At 39.5% G+C, this 18500-nt stretch overlaps 3 protein-coding genes across 4 annotated transcripts; all 3 read left to right on the top strand.

Annotated features, from left to right (window-relative positions):
* The first annotated feature begins 2594 nt into the window (after positions 1–2594).
* Positions 2595–4602, top strand: mrps17 (mitochondrial ribosomal protein S17). 2 transcript variants are annotated; one of them, XM_056411509.1, is made up of 3 exons: positions 2595–2699; positions 3132–3272; positions 4072–4602. In XM_056411509.1, exons 2-3 carry the CDS (start codon positions 3153–3155, stop codon positions 4393–4395), a joined length of 444 nt encoding a protein of 147 aa, XP_056267484.1. In that variant the 5' UTR covers positions 2595–2699; positions 3132–3152; the 3' UTR covers positions 4396–4602. The 2 variants fall into 2 exon arrangements, with proteins under 2 accessions (XP_056267484.1, XP_056267485.1); XM_056411510.1 differs by lacking the exon at positions 2595–2699 and adding an exon at positions 2713–2824.
* Positions 4603–5042: 440 nt separating this feature from the next.
* Positions 5043–10534, top strand: LOC130191802 (protein NipSnap homolog 2-like). The gene is made up of 10 exons (XM_056411508.1): positions 5043–5268; positions 5965–6092; positions 6256–6301; positions 6413–6507; positions 6820–6890; positions 7625–7765; positions 7870–7901; positions 8394–8488; positions 8842–8925; positions 9347–10534. The coding sequence occupies exons 1-10, from the start codon at positions 5189–5191 to the stop codon at positions 9409–9411; spliced, it is 837 nt and encodes a 278-aa protein (XP_056267483.1). The 5' UTR covers positions 5043–5188; the 3' UTR covers positions 9412–10534.
* Positions 10535–11201: 667 nt separating this feature from the next.
* Positions 11202–18174, top strand: cct6a (chaperonin containing TCP1, subunit 6A (zeta 1)). Its single transcript, XM_056411550.1, has 13 exons — positions 11202–11418; positions 12035–12098; positions 12571–12705; positions 12873–13046; positions 13304–13407; positions 13522–13792; positions 15048–15130; positions 15633–15729; positions 16011–16158; positions 16906–17039; positions 17227–17329; positions 17621–17693; positions 17800–18174. The coding sequence occupies exons 1-13, from the start codon at positions 11282–11284 to the stop codon at positions 17870–17872; spliced, it is 1596 nt and encodes a 531-aa protein (XP_056267525.1). The 5' UTR covers positions 11202–11281; the 3' UTR covers positions 17873–18174.
* The last annotated feature ends 326 nt before the right edge of the window (positions 18175–18500 follow it).

Raw genomic sequence — 18500 nt, 5'->3', positions numbered from 1 at the left:
GGATGCAGCCGTGAGGAGGGTATGGTGGCAGGCTTTTAAAAACTGCCTGAGTTTGATCAGTTCTGGAAATTTTTGCTTTCAGGGGGGTCAAAGCACACATCTTATGATTCCAAACCACGGCCCTAACCTTAACCATAACCATCTATGATAGAGTTTGGTGGGAGCAGAGCAGAGTAGAAGTCATGTTTGGGGAATGCATTTCCAGAAAACAAAGTCCCATAACCATATGCCACCTTCAGGGGAGGAAATAACAGAACATTCTCTCATAACCAAATCTTTCCAGTATATCCAAAAAAACAATCGTTAAACGTTTCCCAGCTTAGAAACGACCCCATGCACAAGTCCTATGGGCTCGTTTTCATTTTGTGATAGATTCGGTCAGTCATGCACAAACAATCTAGTAAAACAGTCTAATCTTTTGAAAAAACGTCATATCTGGAGATTCATAATTTACACAAGGGGATGTAGGCCAACATTATTCTAGCGTGTTAATCAAGTATGAAAATATAAAACTCACGAGGTCACTATGTTATCATAGAAAACACACATGTGTAATCACACAGTCTATGTGCGTGCAGGCCTCTGTTTTATGTCATGTGATCTCCACTTACCCACAGATTTGATAAGAGGAAGACCATATTGTTGCTGCTTCTGTTGTTTTTTCCTTTTACATCATAAGTGTTCAATGACAAATACTTTATATTCCACAGTCTCAGGAATATATTGTGTTTGATGGCAGCATTCAATGGATGAAGCATCTCTATTTTGTGGATGCTGCTCGTGATTAGTTTAGTTATTTGACAAACAGGTTTAACAGGGAACAGTATTGCAATGTGAATTGTCTCAGTGTTCTTGTATGACGGAGACTAAAGTGGACTAATGCTGTCATTCTGGCAGTGGTGTAACAATGCTGTACTGCCTTAAATGGGAAACACAGAGCCAGGCCTGTTCTTTACTACAACATGGCTCTGATTAGGACCAGATTGGTCTGCCTGTGGTTAGTTCTGAGCCACAGCCAAGTCCTACTCAGGGAGAAGTCTGTTCTTGTTGTATGAATGCATTAATGTTAATCTCTCCCCCATTCCTCCCACATATATATCTGCTGTAGTGGAGGACTGTTAGAGAACTGATAAGTCTGTGGTCCTTTTACAGAAGTAAAGATGCAAAGAAATCAATATAAATGAATCTTGATTCGCTTTTTTTGGGGCCATTTGTTGTCGTGATGAGGTTTTTTTTTTCCAGGTATTTTATCTCAAGATAACATGATTATTTGTCTTGAGCAAATGTATTGGGGAAGTGTATTTCAGCCATGATGCTTTTGGGATGGCAGTTTGAATCGGCCCACCACTTTACATGATATTCTGTACAGACATTCATGGTTGTCCAAGGATAAATCTTACCGATCTCCTGACTTCATCTAGTGCCAATTTGTCTAAAACTGTGGTTGAGAATAATGGATAAATGATGGGGTCTCTGCATTTGATATAATCTGATCAAATCAAAGCCTGTGTTAGCCAACCCACGTATCTGCATTCTGACATGATAAAGCGATATAACACAACCAATTAAATTGATTACAACCAGGGTTGCTATGAACATCCTTGCTTGTTTATTTCATACATACTTTGTTTTTTCATTCTGAGTTTTGGCGCTGTGTTGTTGATCATCGCCTCCTTTCTCTTTTAGGATAGCATGCTTTCAAAGCCCCTCCTTTCACCTGGTTACATCAGTTAAATGTTGTGTCATCAGGGGGTTTGAGGAGAACTATCTGCAGCCAGTAGGCTATAATCAGAATCAGAACCTTTTATTGCCAAGTATAATTTAAAAAAAAAAAAAAAATGTCATGCATTCTGATTACAAACATCAAACTGAAATATTGCACCTTTTATTTTGATTTATTTTGCTGATTATGAAAACACTTAAGAAAACTCAAATATCCTATCTCTAAATATTAGAATATCATGAAAGACAAACACTCAGCTGTTATAAATCTTTTTACTTGGTCTGAGGAAATATTAAAATTTTATGAGATAGGATTTTAGAGTTTTCATTAAAGAATAAAAGGCTTGCAATATTTCAGTTGATTTGTTATATGTAACATACAAGGAATGTTTGTCATGGCGGGTGGTCCAACATTGACTTAAAACTTAAACTAAACACTAAGAATTCATCACACATGTCCTGTTGTGCTTATAAATATTTTGAATATTAGTATTAGGGCTTACCGCCTAGGGTTTGCCCCAAATTCCTTAACCAGGAACATTAAAGTATCTTCTTTTTTTCTCTCTTTCTTCTTTCAGTGATTTGAGCTTCCCCTCCATGTTAGGAAGTGATGTTTGCTACCATCTCGTGGCCAAAAGGAATATTTCATTAAACAGACAAAACCCACTTGAAAGAAACAACAAAAAAGTTCTTCCTGATAAAGTAAAACATTGTTCACAGCAACCATAAATCACACTAGGTTTACATGACTTAACTTACAGTATATAGTCTTGCTTAATTCCCACGAGGGATCTAGTCTTTTCCGTTATTATTTATCTGATCTAATCCGAAAAGCAGCTCCGCGCCCTTTCTGTCCCTCGTTACTCGCCGTAACTCACGTCATCAAAACAAGCCGACCGGAGCAGCATGTCGGAGCCCTCGCTGAAGCTTTTTTGACCTTCTAAAATTATTTCAAATAGACCTTTCAAATTGTTTCGGTGAGTTGATGTTCTACATGCTACATGCAGGCTACATCTGCTATAATGTCAAAGTCAGAGTAGTTTGTAATTTCTGCATTGTATTGGTTATGAAGTCAACGACAGCTGCAGTGAGGCTACTACAGGTAAGCTAGCCCTGTTTGTATTCACGTCCTCATCCTTTTTATATGATTCTGCAAAGGTAACGGGAAAGAAATGACTGATACAAAATATAACCAAATGCTACGGTTCGCACAGATTAGAGGTCTAGATATACGAAGGTTACCTTGCACTTCTGAGTGACTCAATGAAATAGCAATACATGAAAACGTGATAGGCACGTTATGTGTGACATCTTGTTAACAAGAGAAGAATTGAGCCTTCAGCTGATTATCACGTGTCACGTGTCAGCTCAACACAAATGTCATCTTGTCTTGATCTTCTGTACGACAGGTTTGAATTCAGCTTTCCAGGATGTCAGCCAAGGTGTCAGTCCATGCGAAATGGATCATCGGCAGAGTAATAGGGACCAAGATGTACAAAACTGCCAAAGTGAGAGTCACAAGGCTGGTGCTGGACACCTACCTGCTCAAGGTGAACCTTTTTAACGATGTTCATCCTCTGCGGATGTGGACAGAAAGGACAGGTGGCAGCCTACTTTCCGAGGAATAGCCCGCTAAATATCAATTTGGTTATTTCTATATATCTCTATCATTTATTTTACCCGTCATACACATTTAAAATGCATAGATTGCTTGTTTGTAATTTTACGACACTGGTCTGTTTATGATACCGGAATTTTTCTACAGATGCCATGGTTTTAGAAGTGGAGATATGTTTCAACAAAAGTACATCTTTTTTCATTCAGTAAAATATACCAAACTTTCCTGTGTCGGTGTATACTGCTATAATACAGGCAGATGCCCAATTCACTTTGTAAAATAAATAAAGTAATATTGTGAATCCATATGAATATATGTTGAATATACAGCTGCCTCTACTTCCACAAGATAGACACCATTACTATTTATAACGACTAGTGTACACTCATGTTTTTTCTTTCAAGACTTTATTTTCTGTCCCATATTTAAAAAATAGTTTTATCTGGCTTGCAGTTTGACTTGGTTAGCTGTTTGTTAGTAACTTGGGATTTGATTGTGCCATTAATTTATGGCTAACATTTAGTCCCACCCATCAGTTATTAAAGTTATAATAAATAATCTAAAGTAGTTATAATTCTACACACACTATGAATTTGCTACCTGTAGCCACATGTGTTGTACATCAACTTTTATTATATACAACCACATATGAAATACTTTAAAATAATTTGTCATTGATTGGTTTACACTGACTTATTTAAATAAGTAATGTTGTCTTTTCTTCCCCATAGTTCTACAATAAGAGGAAGACCTACTTTGCCCATGATGCTTTGCGACAGTGCACTGTGGGAGATATTGTCCTTCTCAAGGCTCTGCCTGAGCCCAGGTCCAAACATGTGAAGCATGAACTGTCTGAGATGGTGTATAAAGTTGGCCGGGTGGTCGACCCACTGACGGGAAAGAGGGTTGAAGGAACTAAGTTTGTGGAGCCTCTGACTGACCTTCTACTCAGCCTGAAAGAGGACACAACATTATCAGAAAAACTGCAGGAGCTAAACATCTCTGCTGCCTCCAGTGAGGCTGATTCGCCACCAGCGCAATCTCCCACTTCATGATTAGAAAAGGGCATTTTTTTTTTTAATGAAGTGTGGTTAGCTGAAATGTCACTCTGCAATTCTGTTTCTGTGTTTGGTGTTCATATACATTCATAAATCAGCCATCAAGATATATCAATTAATGTGGAAAAGAATTGTTTCCTACTACAGTAGTTATTAATTCCAGATGCATTTCTGATTAATTTACAATAAAAATGACTGACTATGCATGGATTTATTCACAAATGTGTATGCATGGTGTTCAGAACCATTTATTGATGGAACAAAGATCTATACACAAAAGCATTTTAAATTGACAGTCATTAGGTCATTCTTTATCTGGCATTGATATTATGCATTAAGTAAGTCTTCTCTAATGTATGTTCTCTTTCAATCATTTGACATTCGTACAGCATAACCATTCTTTGAAATGTGCATGATTGAAAATGCATTAGTGTTTGGGTCCTATTTTATAAGTGGGGAAAGTACAATGTTGAGGGAAAATATAAATCAACAACAGAGCTGTAGTATGTGACATTGTTTAAAGACTTAATAACACTTGGAGAAGTTCATGAACACGTCAACGCATCGTTAATCGGAGCAGGTGGGGCATCAAAGTTATATATGTGCTTAATTATTAACTTCTGTAATGAAACTACGTGGACACAGTCACGAAGTTCCTCTGGTAACCACATGACTCCTTACTGGTTTTGGGACATAATAAAAGGATCACGGGGTTACGTTGATGTAACTAGGCAACGTCAGCTCCACCAGTCGGACCAGCTAGCTCCAACTGACAGCCTTCAAGGGAAAGATGGCGACGCGAGTTCTTCAGAGAGTGGTAGGCACGGGCCTCAAGCAGACGAGGACCGGGCAGTTCACGGCTGTCGTGAGGTTAGACATGTTTTTCCAACTGGTATTTGCCGGCGCAGCTTTAGAAATGCGACTTAAAAAGTGTGTGCGTGTGTGTGTCCTCCGTGGAGTTGACAGTAACTTCAAAGTGTGACAGGCTTGAGGCTAAGCTAACGTTAACGTACGGCACGTCCAGCTCTGCGTGTAACGTCATAGCATTAGCCCTCCAGCTCTGAACCGGAAGTCTCTGCTCGTGCTCCCTATCGCCCTGCTTCGTCACAAAGTGGTTCGCCAACTTGTGTTCGCACTTATCCTTGCGTACTTCACAATGTTGTTTGTAGATGTATATTTTCTTTGTGTATAATTACTACAAAGTATAACAGAAGTTCTGTCAGTCCCAAACTCCAAGGGGTGGGTCGGGGTGTGTAAAAAATATTACATCAATATATCGGCTAACGTAGCTTTTAACATAAACATATAGCATCAACACAACTCTGCGATTAGGATTTTTTAAATTTTCTTATGAAAGAAAAGAAAATTAAGTGTCTGACTACAGATACATGAAGTGTACAACCATCAAGTGCTTTTGAGACCTTGTGGAGGGTACAAGCCACATAAGTGTGCTGCAGGTATTGAGTAATTTGTATGTTTGTTATAACAACAAACATACATAGTGACTTATTTCATTGTGTAACAGAATAAGTGTTGGTGCCGTATCTAACTTGTGTTTTACCTCAGGAGCCTCTCAGCTTACCAAGAAGACAGCTGGTTCAAGTCTCTGTTTGTTAGAAAGGTCGACCCCCGAAAAGACGCTCACTCTCATCTGCTTGCCAAGAAGGAAGACAACAATCTGTACAAAATACAGTGTATGTATTGTTCGTTACTTGCTGTGACTGTTCTGGTGGTACATTGCCCTGACTGCATGTGTTTTGTTTTGAGATTGATTTAAAAAAGATTTCCTTCTGAAATTTCCCTCTGAAATGTGTTCGCTGGTGTATTATCCACTCATGTTTTATTGTTTCCTTGCAGTTCACAATGTCAAGCCTGAGTGCCTTGATGCTTACAATGAACTTTGGTAAGAAGTCCCTGGCGCTTAATTTATTTTATTCAGATTATTGTCGGGGAAACAGTTTTTTTTAAACGGTGCATTTTGCTTTTACACGTTTGTTTTTGTGTGTATCCTCAGTGCGGACGTCTTGCCTTCCATTCATGCTGACCCTGAATTCCCTTGTGAGCTTGTGGGCACCTGGAACACATGGTACGGAGAGCAGGATCAGGCAGGTGAGCGCAACATCAAGATCTGGGTGTGATCATTACACAAACGGACTCTTGTCAGTCATTTAACCAGCTTCTTAAATGTGAGGATTTGTTGCTTCTTTTTATTCTGTTATGGTAAATTCAATATTTCTGTGCTTTGAAGTGATGGTTGGAGAACACAAGCCTTTTAGAGGTCTCACTTCATGCCAGCTCATGTCCCAGGTGGTCAAGTGATACATAATTAAAATACAGTTGTTAACAAAAAGAAACCCAGAGAACTATAAACCCACGGAGATATATGCATTATTGTTGCCTCCTCTGGTCCTTGTATTCTAGTTCACCTGTGGAGATATCAGGGAGGATACCCGGCTCTCACCGAAGTCATGAACAAACTCCGGCTGAATGAGGTAACTGTGCTCAGATTAGTTCAGTTTACTAGCAGGGGAGGGGTGTTTGTTTGTTTCACCAAAAAAGTACTTTTGTAGACCATAAGAATATAACATTGTTTAGAATGAAATAAGTACAATCTCATTAAAGTGGGAAATAAACATGTTAAATTAGCAAATTATTGAGCCAAAATGTCTTAGGCAAATTAAATATAGTAATCCTGTAGATGTCGTGGAACAATTAATGTGTTCCAGCTAAACTGAGCAAACTAGATAATACAAGAATAAAGTTGTGTGTTTGTACTGGTACTTAAAAAATACTGATTTGTCCCACGATTCTCTGGTCCATGTTGTCAATGTCAACTTTTATTTGACCTAAACATGAGAAGAGGCGATTTGCTGTTGCAGGTCTATAAAAGCTTTAGTGGTTAGAGCGGGTTGTTGGTTTGACCCCAGGCTCCTACATGTCAAAGTGTCCTTAAGCAAGACCCTGAACCTCAAGTTGCTCCCCAGGAGCTTCACTGCATCCTGCTGCTTCTAAATGCTTTATGCGGGTTAAACGCAGAGGTCAAAGTGTGCGTGGACTATAATCAAGTTTAAATGTTAATTACTTTAAATGTTAATGACTTAAAAGGTACGACGGTCTTGTTCTTTACTGCTATCTGATCGGAGTTTAATATTTGTACCGATGTTTTTTCCGAGTTGATGGTCTGATTTACAGAGTCGTGTGTTGCTGTCATCTGTCGTTGCTGTAGAAGTTTACGGAGTACAGGAAAGAGAGGGGCAAGATGCTGCTCTCTCGTAGGAATCAGCTGCTGCTGGAGTTCAGCTTCTGGAACGAACCGGTCCCTCGTCCAGGACCCAACATCTATGAGCTCCGATCATACCAACTCAGGGTAACTCCATAGAATATGTACACGCTTCCTCCCATTCTACATAAATATGTGTTCGTCTGTAACGTCAGACAACTCACTTTCCACTCTTCACATTCCTGTTACAGCCAGGGACGATGATCGAGTGGGGAAATTACTGGTAAGGCAAATCGTTTTACACGCACTATCAGAAAGTCATCAAATTACAGTAATTTTGAAAGTTGGTCTGAAAAGCTCATCAGTTTTCTCTTCGTGATGCTTTTAGCATAGAGCTACTATTGTTATGTACCTTTTTTATTTCCTCACTACCGTTTTATTGCTCTTGCAGATTGTAGAAGATGAATATCAGTCAACGGTACTTTTGGCTACACAATCTGTGCATGTGTCTGAAGCATGCCCAAAGATATTTCACATAGAATTTTTAAATCTCAAGCATAATTTACCTAGTTACTCCATATTTTACGTGTGTTCGTACCTGAATAAATGCTTATTGACTGGGAAATGTGCCTGTTAATGTAATAAAGCCAAACATGATTTTAAAACAACTCTGAGATTGTAACATTAGAAAGTATTGGGATATCTGTAAATGTCGGTTTAATTTCTACGCTAAGCTGTTAGAGGTTTTTTTATGTAACATTTGGGTGCTCTGCAGGGCTCGTGCCATTGAGTTTCGCCAGCAGAATCAAGAGGCAGTGGGAGGCTTTTTCTCACAGATTGGACATCTGTACACGGTTCACCACTTATGGGGTAAGCAGCGTTTTCTAGTGTTTAAGTTCCAAGTTTACATATCTTGCATTATACATTTATAAATGCATCATTGTATTGCAAATGATTGCACACATTTGTTTATAATATATGTAGGAGCTTATGAGGTGCTTCTCTAATGTCCCCTTAAACATTTTTTTTACAACTGCCTGTTACGATTCAGGATGAATATAAAAGAAATAAATATTGCATACGTTTTAGGTCATGAATTTGATTGTATCAGTATAACGGATATAAAAAAATTCAGCACTTTTCTAAGAGTTGATGCATGTATTTGATTTGAATTTTGAGTAAAGGCTAAAGAAAACAAGCATTATATTTTGTCTTTCTTTCAGCTTACAAAGACCTTCAGTCCAGAGAAGACACAAGAAATTCCGCCTGGCAGCATGACGGCTGGGATGAGGTGGTTTATTACACGGGTACGTCTGTTTTCTGTCGCATTTCTCCTCTCGTTGCCTTTCTTATAGCGCTGGACAATATTATCAAACATCATCTTCGATAGGATAGTGTAATGATAATATGACCTTAACACGTTGCTGTTGTCCAAATTAATGATTTCAAGCAAACTATCTCTTTGTCTTTTAAAAAAAAAATGTAATCTTGTATTTTTCATGTATTGATATAAATCATGATCAGAAATACATTATCATTATTTATATTTTTAATATATATATTTTTGTAGGAAATGTTTTTAAAAAGTACATATAATTTATAAATTATGTTATTTAAAAAAATGATATATATATAATTTATTAAATAAAATATTTATATATATATATATGATTACTGCATGACACAGAACTCTGTTCCTAATATCGTTGTATCTTCCCCATTCGACAGTCCCTCTCATTCAGAACATGGAATCTAGAATAATGATTCCCATGAAGAGTTCGCCCTTGAAGTAACCACAACCATCGGGGAACCTCTCAACAGCCACTGCAACTGTCTCACGGATCTGCCAGGGAAATCTGCATAACATCCATGTGCTGTTCACATTTTTGTTTTTCATTTCTTGTTTGTTGCTTCACGCCCCCTTTCTCTGTGGGCCTTGAATGAGGTTTAAAAACGGATCTGTTCCCGACCCATCGATGCGCTTTGTGGAGACCAACTATTCTTTCACATGCTCCTCCTTATCTCTGTGTCTATCTTTTGAAACGTCCGGTTTTAGGAGGATTGTTGTGTTCTTTATTTTGATGATTTAAAAACATCAGTGTGAGTGTGATACCAGATGGATCAAACATTTAGCAGTTCTAGTGCTGGTCACGGGCTGAAAATGTCTAAAGAGCTTTCAGAACAAAATTACTTGTAAGCTCTGTTGCAAGTAGCACTAGCAAGTAACTGCTTCCAGTATCTCAACAAACGCTTCCTCCAGAGCTCACAGTCTCGCTATCAATATGTATTGAATAAACTTCTTTACATTTTACAGTTGTACAAAGAGGAGCATACTTATTATTATTCGGTGTTCTGAAATCAACAATGAAGATGATTAGCATGTATTGTAGGGCCACAGACTTGCATCACATTAAGTACAATTTCAATGTATGTTCCAGCAAACTCATTATGGTGTTATTTGTCTGGATGAAATGTTTCATAAGATGTATTAAGACACATACATTAAAGGTGACTAATGCACCACAAGTGTCTTATAGTCAAAACAGTGAGTGTGTGGTGAATCTGCACACGGTGTCATTTTATCGTCACATCATGATTCTCCTGGCTCATCCAGCTGTTGCGAGGGAGACGAGCTGATTAAAATGATTAGAGACTGTTTTCTAATCTCAAAACTAATCAGTAACTAAACTGCTATGCACTCATAAATTTGACTTATCCCTTTGTTAAGACATTATTGCCAACTGGGTTATTGTGTGCTCTAATCTGGGATTTTTATTAATGATCAAATTGTAGAGAGGATAAATATCACCATGTGGTAATTGTGAATTGCAGTGCTTTAATAAGATTAATTCAATTCATTAATTGTACATATACAATTACATTTCTGATGAAAATAAACAAGTCTTGCACTCCTTTCTTTCTTGTAGGCTATTGTTTGAAATGACACACCATAGACTGTATTATATACAGTTTACAGATCAGCAACGGTGACGATGCATTCGGCACTTCGTCTAGGCTAGGGTGTGACTGATGCTGCCTTCACTGTATGTCGGAAATCTTTCATCGGAGAATGAACGGCTCCAAAGAACTAGTTATCATTGTACAAATTGTGTGTGGGGAGGGGGGATGAATGTAGTGACCTAGTGAACAATAGCTTAGAGACATTAGCAATATTAGTAATAGTTTGAATTTATTTGTAAACAATGTACATAATAAATGAGCGTTAGAAAAAATATATTTGTAAACTCTTATTTGAGCTGTTTTAACACGTTTCCATAACTTTGGCAAACACTAGCAGGCTGTTGGTTTAATATGTAGGCTGTTATTTGACAAGTCATTGCAATTAAGAAAAATAGCTGCAATCTCCATGTTTTACGATGAACTGTTACTTTCTATATTCATTTAATATATTGACACTCTTAATTCCAACATAGGCTGCAGTTACTTGTCATCAGGATTCATTTCGTGCTAGTACAAGTAAACAGGGCGTATTTAAAGAAGCCTATTCTCGGAGCCGAGACTCGTTACGCAAACGCATCGCGAGAGCACGTGTTGGAGCCTTCTAGAAACCGTCTCTCCTTTCCAGAGCGTCTGAGCCGGAGAACTGCGACTCTCCACCAGCGGTACTTTTTAATTCTACATCGCTGGTTGAGCTGCTTCGCCATGTCTGCCATTAAATCTCTGAACCCAAAGGCAGAGGTGGCCAGGGCCCAGGCTGCCCTAGCTGTCAACATCAGTGCCGCCCGGGGGCTTCAGGATGTGCTGAGAAGTAACCTGGGACCGAAAGGGACCATGAAAATGTGAGTTATTCCAGCCCTTTGTGCAGCGTGTGTGTTGTGCTAAGCTAAGCTAATGCTGCTACGGTACGCTAGCTGCAGCTCATCGGTAACGTTAGACCGCCTGCGCATGTAACGTCAACTGCTAATTTCCACCCTTTTTTATGATGGCTTTCTTTGAGACATGAACATCATCCCTTCTGTACATATATGTGTTACCCTGCGTCAGAGTATTAACGTTAAATCGTGGTTTTGGTCGGTTAGGCCTCGCTGGCTGAGCGGAGTTAATCTGCGCACGTTGTCGCGCCCAGTCATCGCGTTGACGACCAAGCTAACGTTAGCCGGTCGGTATCGATCCGTTATCGGATTTACGTTCATGGGGAAGTCTGTCACCGTTCACTACATTAGCTAGATTAATGAAGGACTCTGTTACGTCCATTATTGACGATCTACGTTGTTTAAGAAAGTTTAACTGACGCTACTGAATATTAAGAGAATATTGCATTAGTCACTCAGTAAACATACTAGATGTGCTTATATCTGAATTAACACTTCGCGTGACCGTTTGTGACGGTTTATGAGCTGCGTGTCTTAGCCAACCCGCTTTCATTAAAGCTTGTCTGCCCGTTTGTCTCCGCAGGCTGGTGTCTGGCGCAGGAGACATCAAGCTGACCAAAGATGGAAACGTCTTGTTGCACGAGATGGTAAGGAAGTACCGAGCTGTAAACCTCTTCTGTCCAACTGTCGTGTCCTTTTATTGAGTTTCTGTCTTGTTAGTATTGGTGACCACACCCCAAATGGATGTGGGATCCATCCACTTTGACACTGAAAACACCATTGGTGTCTTACTCTGATTAATTAAATCCTTTTATTGGTTCATTATTTGAGGGTAGTCTTTGTCGATCATTATACAGAGTTTTTGTAGATCATGTTTATTTTCGAGGAGGCAAGAAAGTCATTACAAGTATAATTTTGCCTCGTAACTTCCTCGAACAAATGTATGCCCATTGATGAAAGACAAATATATCAGCACTGTCTGGAACCCTCAGTTAACACATTTCTAACACAATGAACATGATGACTTTTAAAATGCATTTGTAATGTAATAAAAGTAATAGTTCTTTGCAGCCCCGTTTCCCTTTTTATTTACTCAAGACTTCCTTTTTATTTTTGCAGCAAATTCAGCACCCGACAGCATCACTCATTGCAAAGGTGGCCACGGCGCAGGACGACATCACGGGAGACGGAACAACATCAAATGTTCTCATCATCGGCGAACTGCTGAAGCAGGCGGACATCTACGTGTCAGAGGTAAAAGAGAACGGCGTGTCATTTTAAATCTACGCTCACAGGCCTGTCCACCCAGAATGTACACATTTTTTACCCAAAATGTCTTGTGAGCCTGCATTTCAATTTTCAGTATTTGGAACTGGATATATTTTCCTTCCATAACATTCGTTTTTGATTTTGTGCTGCAGGGTCTTCATCCAAGAATCGTTGTTGAGGGCTTTGAGGCGGCTAAGGCGAAAGCCCTGGCTGTTCTGGAAGAGCTGAAGGTGACTCGGGAAATGGACAGAGAGACCCTCATCAGCGTAGCTCGCACCTCCCTCAGAACCAAGGTCTACGCAGAGCTGGCGGACTTGCTCACTGAGGTGAGATGTGAGGGAATGGAGCTCTGTGTACAACGAGCTCAGGGTCTGCAATTAACATGACACCATTTAAAATTGATTGTTTTCTTGGTTATTGATCATTGGCTATAAACTGTAAAATAATGACACGTGTCCCCTATAAGCACAACACAAAGTGGTATCTTTTCAGTTAGTCGGACAACTGTGACTGTCAACTGAGCACATTATTATTTCCTGTCGAGTGGTTTTTCCAACGGTTGGTGTGATATGTTTTTCTGCAGGCTGTAGTAGATGCTGTTCTAGCTATCATTAGACCTAATGAGCCCATTGACCTGTACATGGTGGAAATTATGGAGATGAAGCACAAGACCGACTGCGATACACAGTGAGTTTTAATAACAATCTGAAGCTTCTGCTCGGGAGGCAATGCATCCATTTACTGATTAAGTGTTTCGGGGTCCAACACGTCTAAAGATTGTTGCTTTACTTTTTTTCTCAGGCTGATCAGAGGTATGGTTTTGGACCACGGTGCCCGACACCCAGACATGAAGAAGAGGGTGGAGGACGCCTATGTGCTGACCTGCAACATCTCTTTGGAGTATGAAAAGACAGAGGTCAACTCTGGCTTCTTCTACAAGAGTGCCGAGGAGAGGGAGAAACTTGTGGCTGCAGAAAGGAAATTCATTGAAGATCGTGTGCAGAAGATTATCAACTTCAAGAACAAAGTCTGTCCCAATGGCGAGAAGGGCTTCGTCGTCATTAACCAGAAGGTATGCGTGAAGAGGATGTATGCAGTATTGTCATTTTAACTGCAGGGCACTTGCTCTGTAGTTCCTTGTCTTCTTCAATTTCAAAATGTGCTTTAAACAACTCATGAAGCTCAAGAACAAAATATGGTGTGACCAGTCTCTTAAATCAGTGAGGGATTACAGCAGGATTTGAGCATTCTTTCTGATTATCTTGACAATGGGACTAAATGTAATCGTTCAGCATTAATTTCCCTAAAGAATTTCGATAATGGGTAGATGTTTAGTCTGTCGCCATACCTACAACAGGTTCAGGAGTCACAGCTACGGTCATCTTCTCAAAGAGAAACAAAGAAGTCACTTAAAACTGAATTCTCAACACAAGTATTTCAATAAAAGTGTACAAACGTAACCAAAACAAATCGTTCCTTCACATAGTTCAGCGTTTCCTTCTACTCTTACATGGGTTAAGTCACTACATCTCCCAGCTAGGGTTGGGTCGCAAAAACCGTCATATACGCACATAACGCAACGCACATTTCGGTGCTTGAGCCGATTCTCATTCTTTTGAACTTCTCTGGTTTTGTCAATGCGGCCATGAGAACGGCTTTTACAGGGAATATGGCAGAAGAGGTTTTTAATGTCATTGTCGATCGTCGTTTTGTGCTCTTTTTAAAAAAAATTAAAAAAATTGGATTCGCGGTTCAGGCACCTTTTTAGACACCGGTTTAGCACCGATTTTGGCAAAAGAAGAAAAAAAACGATAGCCATCCCTACTCCCGACAGGCAGTTGTTTAATCACAGCAGCAAACAAGAGGAGTGACAAGCTTGTGGATTCCCAAGTGTCGTCAAAGTGTGTGTGTGTAAGTAAGCTTAGCTCTCGGTAAAGCACCGAGATCAGAGGAGAGGAACGAGCGTGAACAATAAAGGACCATAATACCAAATATAGTTTCCCTAAAGCTGAACTCCTAATTATATTCCTTCACTGAATCGATGCAAAATTGATTTTAAGACGCGACCTCTCCATATGGACCCTGAAAAGAAAGGGCTAATCAATCTCGTTAAGTGCAGAGAGAACACTCAAGGATGCGAGCGTAGCTCTCCCTGGTCTCTTGTATCTGCTACACTGATCTGTACCTCTGCATTAGGAGAGTCCCTTCCTCCCCGATATGTATTCAGCGCATCAGAATAAACGTAATATTGCTGTGACGGACATAAATACAGTGAATTATTTCTTGAAGAAATAAAGTTGAATGTGATGTTTTCCTCTATTCTGTAGGGTATTGACCCATTCTCCCTGGACACCCTAGCCAAGGAGGGCATCGTAGCCCTGCGCAGGGCAAAGAGGAGGAATATGGAGAGGTGAGGAAATGTTTTTACTGCTCACAAATAAAAGTGGCCTTTTCTGTACACTCAAATCTACTTCATTCTTTACAAGAAGGAAAGATCAAAAGTTTTGTAAACGTGGTTCAAGATCTATAATATAAAAACCTTCATTAATAGTCGTACTTTGTTTAGCCACAAGAGGATGACCTTCAGCACAAATGTGGGACCAGGTGTCTATTTTCAGTGCAATCTGTCAGTTGCTTCCATGTCTGGTTTGATTTAAATCAGATATTAATTATATTATTGTAGCTTTATGGAATATTTTGCATTTACTATATTATGATATGTGACTTCTTACCATGCTGGGCACATTTTGCAAATGTTTTTTAATTGTGTAAATAAATGTTTAGCTATTAGTATTTCAACATTTTGCTTTGTTTAACAAACAAACTTGCTGTCCACAGGTGCATGGTGTTTTTGTATCATAAATCTCGTCATAGAATTGAGTTATATCTAGAGTTTGTTTCTCCCTCGGCAGGCTCACCCTCGCTTGCGGCGGTATTGCCATGAATTCAATTGATGACCTCACACCCGATTGCTTGGGATACGCTGGGTTGATTTACGAACACACACTCGTGAGTATTATTTATATTTCTGTGTTTTCTTTTTTTTAATGTTTTTTTTTTTACCCGGGCCCCATTTTCAACTTGGTCGAGTATGAACGAGAACGCTGCAGACCGTAGCCGGTAAATTGGCTGTTGCGCAACAATTGCACAATAACAAAAGAGACGCAAAATAAGTCCATATTAGTCAGTTGGATGCAAAAAAAGTGGTAAGATGGGGACCAGGTGGGGAAATGATACTTTTGCCCGTAAGATGTTGAGGCAGAGTTGTTAATCACTTCCAATGTTTGCAGGGAGAGGAGAAGTACACATTCATTGAGAAGTGTGGCAACCCCCGCTCAGTCACTCTGCTCGTGAAGGGACCCAACAAACACACCCTGACACAGATCAAAGATGCCATACGGGATGGTTTACGGGCGGTCAAGAACGCCATCGAAGATGGTAAGAAACCATGCAACCCAAGATTATGTGTCATGTGGTTTTATGGGAATATGACTTATTGCAACAAGTGATTCAGTTATCCTGTTTTGTTTTGCTGCCAGTGTGCAACCATTATGTCTATTCTCAAATCTACATCAAATACATGGTTTGCAATAGTCTTGAGTTGACTTATCTGTTTGAATAAATGTTTTGGTTCATCAAACATTAACTGTTAAGTTTGAACCTTTTACACAAATTTAAATTCAATGTGTTTAAAAAAACACAACTAAAGGGTTACTTTTGTCCCTCTTCTGAGTTTATAGTTTTCCTGCCAAAGGGGACTTTGGACTTCTGTTATCCAAATGCTAATTCAAATAATAATAATGCTAATTCATTACCAGCGTTTATGAAGTTCCCCAAACGGTCCTTTTAGCTCAGGTCATTTATCGTTATTCTACTTATCTTGATTTTCATAAAATGAACCCCTGGCATTGTGTTCGGTTTATCTGTTTCTTCTTTTGTGAAATGCAGTTGGTCTCATTTGCACAGCGAACACCCGGAGATGCCAACGTGGCTCTCTGGCCTTTTATGTCTGTGCTACCGTGACTTTGGGCTTTTCCTCTGCATTAGGAACGTTTCAGTCTCTCCTAAATTCATTAGAAGATCAGAACAAACTCATTTAAACGCATTGTCCTTCTATTATTGAGCAACGCCATTTTTACTTTACTTGTGTTTTCTAACATCTTCTTTTCTCCTTCGTCTCTTTAGGATGTGTCGTGCCCGGTGCAGGTGCGTTCGAGGTGGCTGTGGCAGACGCTCTGGAGAAACACAAGCCCACCGTGAAAGGCAGAGCTCAGCTGGGAGTCCAAGCATTTGCTGATGCTCTTCTCATCATCCCCAAGGTAACGACGTTTTACTTTCCCCCAGGCTTTAAGTGTTTATGCAATATAGAAATCCCTTGCTTCTGCATTATGCTACAGATAATAACTCTTGTCCTCATGCCAAAGTTATGAAACAGAACAATTATAAGCAGGATTCGTTATTCGTTAACATTCACACTGTATCAACCTGCTGATGTTTCCCTGGTAGGTTCTGGCCCAGAACTCTGGCTACGACCAAATGGAGACTGTCCTGAAGCTGCAGACCGAGTACAAAGAAAGTGGTCAGCTAGTAGGAGTGGACCTCAGCACAGGTCAGAACCACAACACCGTTATTAGAAGATTGTGCCACGCAATATATTTCAAGCTTTCTACAGTACATCGCAATATCTTTTTGATTTTCAAAAGTGATAACATAAGACCAAAAGTGCTTTCTTTCTCAAGTTTCTTTATATGACAGTTTAATTGAGATCAAACTCTGTAATGAAGTGCTGTAAATTTGAGCCTTTAGCATCAAGTGCATGCTCAGAAAGCAGAACATCTGCAGTGACATGATATAAATGATATCTTGTGTTTTATTTTAATTATATCCTGCTGTTCTTCAGGGGAACCGATGGTGGCAGGAGAAGCAGGCGTTTGGGATAATTACAGCGTCAAGAAACAGCTTCTGCATTCATGGTGAGGTCACACGTTTCAGAACTTTCCAAGACTATTTGAATATGTGACTTTTTCTTTCTGCCTTGTCTTATTAACCTCTTATGTGGCTCTTTATTCTTTATTACAGCACGGTCATCGCCAGCAACATCCTGTTGGTGGACGAGATCATGCGTGCTGGAATGTCCTCTCTCAAAGGTTAAAAGTGAACGGAAGAAGCAGCCGCTGTTGTCATACTCAGAGATAGTTGTTTAGCTGACGTTGGTTCAGTCAACGTGTTCCTGCTCTAGGAAGTCTGAGGTCCAGTCTGATGGACGGCCAGCTGTAAACCCACTGCATCCATCACAACGCCTGTCCGAACCATTGTTATGCTAGTGATGTTTTTTGTTTTTCATGAATGTCTAAACCGTTCTCCAATTGGTTTATTTATGAGATTTAGTTAAAGCACTGGCCTCTGCCCCCTGGTTCTGTTTCTACCCATTAAAGATTTTCTTGGCTCTTGAAAGATTTGGTTGTTTTTGAAAAGTAAATGGATTCATGAAATACAAATGCTGATTTGCAAGAAAAAAGCTGGGTGATCAACCTCAAAGAGTTCACACATGTTATTAGCTATTAAAATGGTAACACACTAACAGTGGTGGAGTGTAACTTGTTTGGTACTTGGATTTAAGCGTTTCTATTTTCTTCTAACTTCTAATAAATATTATATAAGTATATTGATAAATCCAATAGAAATTTACTTCAAAGATATTTTACACACGGATCTAACTATAACATTTAACTTGGCTTCATCTTCGTGTTACATTAAAGTGCTTCCATTCGATTACATAC

The sequence above is a fragment of the Pseudoliparis swirei genome, chromosome 3 (genome assembly GCF_029220125.1).
Source record: "Pseudoliparis swirei isolate HS2019 ecotype Mariana Trench chromosome 3, NWPU_hadal_v1, whole genome shotgun sequence".
NCBI classification, from domain to species: domain Eukaryota; kingdom Metazoa; phylum Chordata; class Actinopteri; order Perciformes; family Liparidae; genus Pseudoliparis; species Pseudoliparis swirei.
Note: the sequence above shows the minus strand (reverse complement) of the source record. Positions and strands in the feature narration are given on the sequence as shown.

What these genes read in the sequence shown, in the direction of transcription:
- mrps17 (XM_056411509.1), top strand. Translation starts at nt 3,153, where the DNA reads ATGTCAGCCAAGGTGTCAGTCCATGCGAAATGGATCATCGGCAGAGTA. An exon ending in TGGACACCTACCTGCTCAAG is followed by an intron (nt 3,273 to 4,071) that starts GTGAACCTTTTT and finishes TCTTCCCCATAG; the next exon opens with TTCTACAATAAGAGGAAGAC.
- LOC130191802 (XM_056411508.1), top strand. Translation starts at nt 5,189, where the DNA reads ATGGCGACGCGAGTTCTTCAGAGAGTGGTAGGCACGGGCCTCAAGCAG. An exon ending in CGGAGAGCAGGATCAGGCAG is followed by an intron (nt 6,508 to 6,819) that starts GTGAGCGCAACA and finishes CTTGTATTCTAG; the next exon opens with TTCACCTGTGGAGATATCAG. An exon ending in ACAAACTCCGGCTGAATGAG is followed by an intron (nt 6,891 to 7,624) that starts GTAACTGTGCTC and finishes TCGTTGCTGTAG; the next exon opens with AAGTTTACGGAGTACAGGAA.
- cct6a (XM_056411550.1), top strand. Translation starts at nt 11,282, where the DNA reads ATGTCTGCCATTAAATCTCTGAACCCAAAGGCAGAGGTGGCCAGGGCC. An exon ending in CCGAAAGGGACCATGAAAAT is followed by an intron (nt 11,419 to 12,034) that starts GTGAGTTATTCC and finishes TTGTCTCCGCAG; the next exon opens with GCTGGTGTCTGGCGCAGGAG. An exon ending in CGGACATCTACGTGTCAGAG is followed by an intron (nt 12,706 to 12,872) that starts GTAAAAGAGAAC and finishes TTTGTGCTGCAG; the next exon opens with GGTCTTCATCCAAGAATCGT.